The sequence below is a fragment of the Belonocnema kinseyi genome, chromosome 1 (genome assembly GCF_010883055.1).
Source record: "Belonocnema kinseyi isolate 2016_QV_RU_SX_M_011 chromosome 1, B_treatae_v1, whole genome shotgun sequence".
Taxonomy (NCBI): Eukaryota; Metazoa; Arthropoda; class Insecta; order Hymenoptera; family Cynipidae; genus Belonocnema; species Belonocnema kinseyi.
Genome location: NC_046657.1, coordinates 96,818,822 through 96,830,530, shown reverse-complemented (window position 1 = coordinate 96,830,530; position 11,709 = coordinate 96,818,822). Strand labels below are relative to the sequence as shown.

The window sequence follows — 11,709 nt, the reverse complement described above, 5'->3', positions numbered from 1 at the left end:
AAGTGGTAACTTGAGTTGTAGGAATAGGAAAAAGTCACAAGGATCCATGTCAGGTGAATATGAAGGTTGCAGAACGGTATGGACGTTGTTTTTGGTTAAATAGTCAAGTACAAGATGAGATGTGTGGGCCGGTGCGTTGTCGTGGTGAAAAAACACGAGTTGTTTCTCCACATTGTGGAATTCGCAGAACACAATAAACAATGGCTTCTTTATAAAGCTATTAAGAACACGCTCTCGATAGATGGTGCTCAAACAGAGGTTTGTGCGCCAGCTAATAGATGTACCAACCTAGAAAAAATTGTTTTGGCGATATCTCAAGCGTGGTTTGTTTGGATGGGAAATTCCGGGTACGTCATACATTATATTAAAACTTAAAAACTTTTCTTTGTCACGTTGATTTACAAAACTAGAAATATATTTTTTAGCGCTTCACCCATATTTTGTATTTTTCTTCAAAATGGATAATTAAAGCAAGAAAAGTAATCTGAAATATAGTTACCAGGTTTATAGCAAATATTTGACAGATCAGATTTTTATTCAGTAAAGTAGTCTTAAGGATGTTATTTGTAAATTACCTTAAATTTGAATATACAACTTTTAAATAAAAAAAAATCTTTAAAATCTGTTTTGTGTGTCGATAACATTCAGGTTTTGGGACATTGAAAATCCAATTCGTATAATACAATTATAAGTATAAAATTTATTATGAACCTTATTTTCTAGTTGCTTGTTCTGTAAGCATCGTGCTCAACAAAACACTGATTTTTCCTTCTCTAGTTGGAGAATACACCATTTTCATTAATGGGAGAATTTAACACAGTAAAAAAACGAATCGGGCCGGATTTCAGCACATTAACATGTTTAAATTCGTCTGAATTCTTCTTTCTGATTCACTTAAACGAATTAAGTCAGCGTGAATTGAATGCGTGTCGATTCCCCCCAATTCGTGGTCAAGGCCATTTCGAGGAAAATTAATAAAAATTGCATGTCTCGAGACTTGAACTGGCTGCTAGCAAATTCTTCTCAATTCGCCCCAATTAGTTTCTTTTTACTGGAAAACCTTGATTCTGATGTCTACAAATTCTTTAGAAATATATAATTCAGATAGAAATTAAGAAGAAAGAAGAGGCAACATTTTCTGTAGGTAGAAATAATTTATTTGCTCTCAAATATTAATGAATTAAATTAGATAGATGTTAATTTTTTTTCATATGCTGATTGTCCTTTTTTAGATAAACAAGAAAAATCTACCTCTGTCCAAGTTCATACTGGGAGCACTGTCTTTGTATGTGTCAGCGTATTAACTAGTTTTGCCACCGAGGCGTCGACAGAAAATTTCTCTTTCTTCATAATGGCGCACTTTAATGGGCCATACCGACTAGGGTGGTCCAAATGATACCTGTAAACATTCAAATTTCGATCCTTAGTGATCGAACACCCCTCTCATATTCGTTTGTTTTTCGGAAAAAGAAATACCCTATTTTTTCAAATTGGTGAACATTCACCCATGCCGCTTGGCTTTTAAAATTACCATGGAGTGTTTAATGAGAAAAGCTTGTTTTTCAACAAAATTCAAAAAAGCAGTTCATCTCTTAAGGAGTATTTAAGGAATAATTTTCACTAAATAAAATCTAGTTTTAGAACTCACAGTCCCCTTGTATTGCGTACGGAAAATGGCTAAAAAATGCAAAATTGCAGTTTTATGTAGAATAAATGCTGAATACTGTATTTTTCACATTTTCTCCAAATTATTTATTTTAATTCAATAAATTACAGGTCATTATTTTTTCATATATAATTATACAGTTGATGAATTTCATGAATAACATTTCTTCTTCAACATATTTGGTAATTATTTAAACAAATTTTTCCCTATAATTCGTATAAAGTTATTGCTATCTGGAATTAACTACACAAGTAACGAACGTTATGAGTAACATATTTTTCTAATAAAATTTAGCAATTGAAAGGTGAAAAAGAATTTTCTATAGGCTGATCTGATAATTTATGTTGTGAATCCAGTTTTACATAACATGCGATGTATTCTTAAAAACCCTAACTTTAACTCTGAGATTAGTTGATGTACATTGTATAGGAAGTTGACAATAGGGTATAAGTGAAGTTGAAACAGAAAAATATAGAAAATATTTCTACCTTAGTATAAAATATAAAATGATGTTGATGGGTGACGACCATTGCGTGGGAAGTAATTGAAAGGCGGAAAAGAATTTTCGATCCTATAGTCTGATAAAATCAGACCTGAGCTTTGCGATATATTTCAAATCTTTAAGAAATCTTTGGAAAATCATTGAAAGCCTTTGAAAATATTTTTGAAGTATTTGCTGCATTTCGGAAATGCATTTTGAAAATATTTCTAAAAGATTTGTCAAATTTTGGAAATCTTTGTGAAATCATTGGCATGTTCATTTATACCTGCTGAGAAATATTTTAATTTTATCGCAAATCTTTCTAAAATCTTTGCGAAGTATTTGTTAATATTTTTAAATAGATTACAATCTTTCTTATGGCATTTATATATACATATCTGAAATTTTTGCGAGATTGTTTTAATCTTTGGGAAATCATTCTAATTTTTGTGAAATCTTTGCTAAATATTTGAAATGCTTTTGAAATATTTGGTAATATTTGAGAAATGATTATTGTCTTTGTAAAATATTTTAAATCTATCCGAAGTTTTTGTAAAATATTTGAATTCTTTGAGAAATTTTTGTCAAATCTTTATGTAGTACTCAGAAATATGGAAAATATTTTTAAAATATCTGGCAATATTTGTGAAATTATTGAAATCTTTGGGAAATCATTGAGGTCTTTTTTAGATGTTTTAAATATATCTTTATGAAATTTTTGATACATTTTGATGTTATTATATTATTATATTATATTTTGGTGTTAATATATTATTGCGCCGTAAAGTGGACCAAAAAATAGAAAATAGCACTCCATACTACACTCAATTGATCTACTGATAGATATGGTTCTCACTGACTTATAGTGAAATTCCACTGATTCAAATTAAGAGAGCAGTTTCTTCTCACATTCATGACGAAGGTGACTTTTTAAAAACTTTCTTCAGCATAAATTATCATTGTACAATAAAATTAAAATTTTGAAGTATTTTAAAACTAATTTTAGGTTTTTGAAACAATTATTATATCTTTAAACATTTTTCCCCTGTAAATCCTAAAAATTTATTATTTTTCGAATAAATGATACCGATCATGAAGATTAACAGTAATGTCCAAAACTGGACGCGGTTTGAGCCTCTGGCTGATAGACCGTGGGCTCACAACGTAAATGGGAGCGTGATACGGATAAGGCCAATTTTCACATGAGATGTTCGTCTGATGATGAGGAACGTAAAAATGGGTGCCTGGCAAGTGTGAGTGGATGCGTTCACCTGTGGCGACCTGTCAAAGGTGCGAATTTTTGACAGTTAACTTACGTGACTCGGATAAGGTTGAAAATTGGTGTACATGTAGGGGCTGACATTAGAAATAGCACCTGCGCATTGCCAGGCACTTACCTGGATGCAAAAGTGTTGCCCGGCGGCTTCGAAGTCGACGGACATTCAGGTGAAAATTCTTGAAATTGATTTTACAGGAAAAAGTTTGAAAGAAAAGTTGGTCCACTCCCAGAGATGCATATTTTCATTGGTATATAATTTTTTGATAAAATTGATATATTTGGAGAAAACATCGATTAAAGAAATACCATAACAATAAAAAGCCCTTTTTATTGACAACAAGTGATTTTTTCGAAAATTATTAAGAGATAAAAGGTACTCTATTACAGGTATACTCCAAAATGATTAAGAAGTATTTGTTCAAAATGTTAATATTTAACAAGTTATTCGCATTTTTCCTTCTTTTCCCCATTTTTTCAATCACCTGCTGTATCTTTAGCAATTTAAAAGAAGGTGTGCTCAAAATTAGTAGACGAATAAAGTAAGTCTTGTGCAATGAATTGGCGTCAGCCACTTTCAATTAAAACAATAATAATTAAATTAATTAAATAATTAATTAATCATTTAATTAATTAAACAAATAATCATAATCAGTGTCACGTTCTCAGCTTCTGATTATCGTAGAAAGTTGTAATAAAGATGAATATTATTATAAAAATTAAACAACAAAATCGCTTTACTTTAAAATACCCATTATTTATTATTGTTAAAGTTTATGTTTTGTCGCGGAGATACGTTCGACCTTTCTTACCGTGACGAATGTCAAGTTTACCAGACCCAGCGTGAGTCATTGGCGTAGGCATTGCGATTGCATTTTTAATGCTATAGAACTGCATTAAAAATACAGCAGGAAGAGTTTGTAATGCCTACGCCAATGACTCACGCTGGGGTCTGGGAAACTTGACATTCGTCACGGTAATAAAGATTGAACGTATCTCGACGACAAAACATAAACTTTAACAATAATAAATAATGGGTATTTTAAAGTAAAGCGATTTTGTTGTTTAATTTTTATAATCATATTCGTCTTTATTAAAACTTTCTACGATAATCAGAAGCTGGGAACGTGACACTGATTATGATTATTTATAGCAGAATAAGTTATTGTTTTAATTGAAAGTGGCTGACGCCAATTCATTGCACAAGACTTACTTTATTCGTGTACTAATTTTGAGCACACTTTCTTTTAAATTGCTAAAGATACAGCAGGTTATTGAAAAAATAGTAAAAAGAAGGAAAAATGCGAATAACTTGGTAAATATTAACATTTTGAACAAATACTTCTTATTCATCTTGGAGTATACCTGTAATAGAGTACCTTTTGTCTCTTAATAATTTTCGAAAAAATCACTTGTTGTCAATAAAAAGGGCTTTTTATTGTTATGGTATTTCTTTAATCGATGTTTTCTCCAAATATATCAATTTATCAAAAAATTATATACCAATGAATATATGCATCTCTGGGAGTGGACCAACTTTTCTTTCAAACTTTTTCCTGTAAAATCAATTTCAAGAAATTTCACCTGAATGTCCGGCGACTTCGAAGCCGCCTGGCAATGCGCAGGTGCTATTTCTAATGTCAGCCCCTACATGTACACCAATTTTCAACCTTATCCGAGTCACGTAAGTTAACTGTCAAAAATTCGCACCTTTGACAGGTCACCACAGGTGAACGCATCCACTCACACCTGCCAGGCACCCATTTTTACGTTCCTCAACATCAGACGAACATCTCATGTGAAAAATGGCCTTATCCGTATCACGCTCTCATTTACGTTGTGAGCCCACGGTCTATGATGTCGAGTTGCGGCGTGGTAAGAACACCCAGCAGGTGCTGCCTTCCCCCTCTATGCTACAACCTTCTTCGCTTCTCGTCGTTCACCGTAGAACGATCAATTCACATTTCCCATTAATTTTCCTTCACACTTTACCCAGCCTTAGGACTGGTAGTAAAAAATAAAAAAATAAATTTTATGAAGGCGTGTTTAAAAGTTGATGGGAAATATTCCATTGGGCTCAAGCGTTAAAGAACATTTTTAGAACGGCTTAAAAATGTCCTAAGTTAGTCCATATAACGTTTCATAAATATACAATGTTCCAGAGACGTTTCAAAGACGTAATTGGAACATAAAACGTTTTAAGAACATTATTTGGCCTGACTTAGGACAGTTTTTTAAAACGTTCGAATGACGTCTTTTGACTTGTACGTCCAAAAAACGTTTTTAGGACGTTCCAATTACGTTCTAAAATGTTGCGCCCACTGGGATGTATTGTCAACAATATAATAATGTAATATAAATAAACTAATCTAATTAGTTTTTCAGCAAGAGTTCATACATAATAATGAAATATTATTTAACCAAATATTATCTCAATAAAGCGAAATAATTATTGAAATTAGCTACATATTTCCCTCTCTCACATTTCAGCAAGTTATTTTACTTTAAACTAAACTTAACTTTTTACTGAAACTTGGTGAAATATTAATTTATAAACGAACTGGTAAAAACTTGCATGAAACCTGACAAACGAACTCAAACCGATTTATGAATCCGACTTGGAATGTCAAAATTGCATCCATAAGAAATTATTCTTTTTCGATGATTTCTTTTTTCTTTGTTGCTGCACTCCTTACTTTCCTGTAGACTTGGATCTGCATTTCTTTTAAAATCTTGATTAAATTGAAAATTTTCCGATTAGGCGTGTGAAATTCAGCGTTTAATTTTGAATGATACACTTCACAACCGTTTGTCGTGCGCGTAGTTGTATAAGAAAATTCAGCCCAAAGTTCAGAAGGGAAATTCGAAGTCTACATAAAGAATTTTCGGATTGAAATTTAAAAGAAGTTTATTCAATTCAGGAACTACGTATAAAAACGCTGTAGCATTTGAATTTATTCGTTAGTTTGGTAACAAAAAAGAGACTAAAGAAATATATATATATTCTCTGAAAGTCTGACAATTGTAAAAATTTTGTAAAATTGTTTTCGACAGCTGTAAAACGTCCCATCGACAAAAATCGTTGCAAGTTGACATAAAAACGTTAAACTGAGGCTTTTAGAAAATATGACAACTTTATTTATTTTATCTGACTAGCGACAATCTTTCTCCCGCCTTCCGCTCTTGAACGCCGAGAAGCAGAGAAGGTAGTAGCATGGAGGGGGAATGCACCACTCGCTGTGTTTTCCTGACGGCGGCGCAACTCAACATCAGCCGGGGCCTCTATTCCCACCTAAAATCTGTGCGTGCATCCCCTCCCTCCAACCGTGCGCTCGTTTGTCCCGTTTTTACTCCGAGCATCAATATGTTTCATTTTCACTCTGAAGAAATTTTGTTTCGATTTTACTCAGAAGATTTGTTTGTCCCCTTTTTACTCCGAAAAAATTATGTTCCATTTTTATTCCTAAACTTTTTATTTCCCTCTTTTACTTCTTTGATACTATGAAAATTTTATAGTAATTTTTTGTTGAGCTTCGTCGCCAAAAGAAGGAGATTATAATTTAAATCCAGAAGTAATAAAAAAGATAAGAATAAAAATTGTTTTCGGAAAAAAAATTCATACGATTTGTTTAATTTCATATCGAAAATGACCGAATATCATCCGAGGAGACAATTCTGTAAAACAAAAACTTCATTGTTATAATTTGTAATAATAATTGGAACTAATGGAATTAGTTTATATTTTCAACATTTATAATTTTGCAAACAATTTTATAGAACCGTCTTGGCCCTATGTTTAATTTTTAACAATCTCTTAGTAAACAAAATATTTTATTATCATTTTTTGATAAATAAAACTAAACATTTAGAAAAAAGCGTTTCCACGATTTTTGTTGTTGTGAAAAATAGGTACATACAATGTAAAAATATTATTCCGCAAAAAAAAACTTCTTGTAATATCATTTTTAGGTTAAAGTTGATGGAGGACCATCGTGTATTGCTTAATGTCTCTGTTTAGTAAAAACAAAAATAAACTTTTTATTAGCATTGTATTGAAAAACCTTCCTACTTCTTATCGATTTATTTTTTTAAGAAAACCGTCTGTATAACCTATTTGTCGAGCGAATCGCGAGTGTCGCACTGATAATGTAATCTTCGAAGCCGCAGATGTTTTGTGAACTGTTTTTAAAAATATATTGAAAAACAATTTTAGTCTCAATTACTGTATTCCAACAGGCGTTTAAATCACAGTTTTTGATTTAAGTTACAATATTTTATTCATATATGTTATGATAGTTATATTTCAGATCTATTAACTAGAGTTGTTTTAAAATTTTAGATTAAATAATTTTTTGACACATAAATTTAATCCGAACCGAAGGTGTGTTATAATTTTTTATTTCTGTTGAGTCGCTCAACAGAAAAAAAATCATTAAAGATTGAAGGCAGTAAAACACTTATTCAAATTGGTGTCAAGTGTGTGACACGTGACTCAGAGATTCTCATAATTATCTATAAATGTGACGATGTGGCTTTGATGAGAACCATGAAAACTAACGAAACTCATGATAAAGAGGTTTGGCCAAGGTCTGCTATCAATTCTGACCATTTTTATTTAATAGCTTTATATTTTAAGTTTATGTGAAAAAAAGTTATCCTGTTATTATATCTACAATCATTAACACATTTTCAAATCGTACATATTTACGAACTGTTCAGTAAACATGATTAAATTAAAGTACTTTTTCAATGAATTCTTTATACATACCATAAATATATCTATTTTCGGTACATTTCCGCCATTGGCTTTTACGAAACCCTCCTTTGACATTTTTTTAAACGATATTTTGCGACTTCTATTTTCGATGTGCACATAACCATAACAAAACATCGGCACAGAAAAAGATATTTGAGAATCACTGACACATGAGCTGTGATTGGTGGGAAATCCGACCTTTTTGACGTCATAGGGGTCCTCCATTCGACACCGTGATAAAAAAAGTAATATTTAAACATTAAATTAAAAATACTAAACAATATGTAAACAATATTTTATCGGCTAGTTTAAAATTAGAATTTTATATACTATAAGATCCATTTAACTAGAATTGCTTCCATCTTTCCTATAAAAAGGGATAAACGATAAATTATTTAAATAATTGAAAAATCTCTTTCACAACATTAGAATCAGAAAATAATTCACTGCAGTCCCGCTATAGAAGCCGGTTCGGGGGTACCCTTTATCTCCTTCGTACACTTTCGGGACTCGCCAAAACTTAAACGATCAGGGCCATTTAAATCATTTGTATTAGAGTTTCATCTTACAAAATATTTTTGTTTACATTTTTGCCATTTTGGTTCTATAATATAACAATGAACGTGAAAATGTTTGTGCTTGAAAATCAAACTTTATAAAAGTTTCTGATTTTTAAGTTTGTACTTACATATATCAGGGTGGCAATTTTAATTTTTAAAAAAATCCACTGTCATTTTGCGTGTCTTTCTCGGTTTTCAGTCCATAAAATCAAAAATTTGAACTTTAAGGCTAAGCATTATTTATTTGAAGTAATACAAAACAAACGAAAAATTGAAGAATTCAAATTGAAGCTCTTGAGTTTGAAACTTTTTAAATTGACGTTTAAAATTTTTTTTAATAAAAGACTTTGTAATCGAATGCTTAATAATGTACACGTGAAAAATGACAAGTAGTAACACTTACCCATTAAACAAGTTTAAAATAAATGCAGATAATCTGCAAATTTAGAATTTTCAACTTTTATAAATCTATAGATGTCAAAAGGATTCAAATTCAATTCTAAAAATATAAACCCACGTTATCATTTTGAATGCTCTCAATTAAAGAATCAATCAATGAACTTTAAAATTTTATTATTTTCAGCAAGTTTAAGCTGGAAACATTGAAAATTGAAAAATTAAATTTTTTTAACTGAATGCTTCGTAAATAATAAGATAAATTATTTTCATTCCGAATAGTTAAAACATTCTTGAAAAGCTTAAAAGTTTTATTTCCATATCTTGAGTAATCTGTACGTTTTTTTAAATTTTTTCCAATTTAAAATTATTTTTAAGTTTTTTCAGAACTTCTAAATATTCTAATGACTAATAAATGGCAAAAAAAATGTTTTTTTAAAGCAATTTCAACTTCAAACGCTTTTAATTTTTAATTGTTTAAGTCTTCAAATCTACATTTTTAAATTCTTTAAATTAAAAGATTTTCGAATTACGCATTGTAAACTGAATTGCATTAAAATTGAAAAAGATAACAAGTCAACTCATTAGTTTAAAATCCGTTAAAATCGAACTGGAATAGATTTTTCCTCGAAATATTGGTAAATTTTCCAATTGAAAAATAAATTCTGCAAAATAGACTATTTTGAGGCACCTGACTTTCCTTAGTTTAAAAGTTTAAATGTCTCTTCGAAAGATACATGCTTGCTCTTGTTTCCCTTTGACATTTTCGTAATGCCTGGTTACACCTTGTTACGCAGCGCAAAACCTACACACTGTGTGACGGAAAGCGAATTGAAACGAATATCCTGAGACATTTTTGGAACAGATTGAAAATTACTGAAGCAGACGAGACGATTAACCGCCGAGGGTACTGCCCGCTTTTTTCATACATTCCTGCGTTGTTGTGCAGTTGCTTCGCTGACCGAGCAGCGTCACTCTCCGGCACCCTTGGACCACCTTGTTCTTTTTAACGGAAACTTTTCTTGCGGGACCGCAGTGTATTTTACGATTTACAGGACGAAATATTTGTTTAAACTATTTCCACGCACCGTTAGAAAAAAATTACTTTTAACATTCTTAAATTGTGTCATCAATACTATAAAATAATATCTTTTTACGCTTTGCAGGGAAAAAAATGTTCAAACAAATAAAAAATGTTTAAATATTTACCAGAAATATAAAACAAAAATTATTATTCCTGAGACTCATCAAACTGTATAATTTATTTCAATAGATAATAATTTTTCACGATTTACAGACAAGACAAAATTGTTTAAACAAATGACAATTGTTTTACAAATGGCAAATTTGTTCAAATAAACTTGAAGATTTTTTTGACCTATCGAATAAAAAAATTTCTTTTAAGAAAATTAAAATAAATATTGGATCGATTCACCATAAATTGAAAGTCGAATTTTTGGACCACCCTAATAAATATAGCATAAGTTTTACCTGTGAGATACTTCCAATTGCGAGATATAATGTTTTGGATGTTAGTTTTCGTCCGCCAGATGAATTTATTAAACTAATTAGGCGTTACATTTGTTTACGGCGAGCTCAAGATGCGAATTCGGCAAAGTAAGGAAACCAATGTTCATTAGGCTGGTTTAAAATGTTTGAAACAAAGCAAGTTAACTTATAACCTTGCCACTGGCTTCATATATTAAACATTTTCTCACTCGAAGTCCTCGTACTTTTTCTATACGGGTAGTTGAGCTCCTAAGGACAATAGACAACCAGAAAAAGTTGCATTAACCAAGAGTTACGACAACAGAGGTCGCATGGCTCTATGAATATAACGGTTTTCTGGTCCGAAGTCACGGTAATAAAGCTGCATCAGAGGGTCATATTGTTGTATTAGTGTAGTATGCTCCATGTCATCTACGCTAATTTTAACTTTCCCAAGAGTAGGAATCAGAAATGGATATAACTTTCCGTTCAGGACTGCTCCGATAATGAAATTACCTTCTATTCCTACATTATAAGAATATCCTGCTGGTATATTCAGGCGCTGGCCTCTAGAACCTTGGATAAAATGAATATTAAGTTCGAAGGGAGCAGGATAAATTGTGGCCGATCTACTTCTTGATAATTCTGTAAGAATAAATAAAAATGGTGAGTCTTAGCACCTACATACAAAATATTCTTATTATTTATAAGCATTGCTTTTGCATTAATCGCGAACTTTCGAGAACTTTCGTTTCGAACTCTAGGTAGTTCAGCCCGAGATGATACTAAATCTACTCCTTTATAAATCCATAATCCATCATTAATATAAATCCATCATTCGAATCAGCGCAGCGAGCCCGTTTATAGAGATGCACTCATTCATATATCCATTCTCAGACAGTGCGGAGGTTTGAGGGCCCTGGAAATCGAGTCAAAGGCGGACAAATAAGATGTAGGCCAAACGGTGAAGCCATTTTGTCTGATTTTTTCTATTAATACTCTAAAGAGTATAAACACTCTCGGTAAAGAAAAAAATACCTGGCAATGAAACGCCTACAAGGACAGACACTGATTCATTCGGAAGCG

At 31.5% G+C, this 11,709-nt stretch overlaps 1 protein-coding gene across 3 annotated transcripts in view; it reads right to left on the bottom strand.

The window, feature by feature from the left end:
* Positions 1-668: 668 nt before the first annotated feature.
* Positions 669-11,709, bottom strand: part of LOC117175830 — a 27,527-nt gene continuing 16,486 nt past the window's right edge. Inside the window, exons 2-3 of one of the 3 annotated variants that reach the window (XR_004467542.1) lie at positions 10,627-11,268; positions 669-1,399 (exon numbers count right to left, since the gene is read on the bottom strand). Coding sequence is in view for 1 of the 3 variants with exons in the window: in XM_033365598.1 (XP_033221489.1) it covers positions 10,937-11,268 (332 nt within the window). In the remaining 2 variants the exon portion in view is untranslated. Of the gene's footprint in view, positions 1,400-8,298; positions 8,399-10,536; positions 11,269-11,709 lie in introns of those variants that run through there. The other 2 variants (XR_004467541.1, XM_033365598.1) reach the window with 2 other exon arrangements.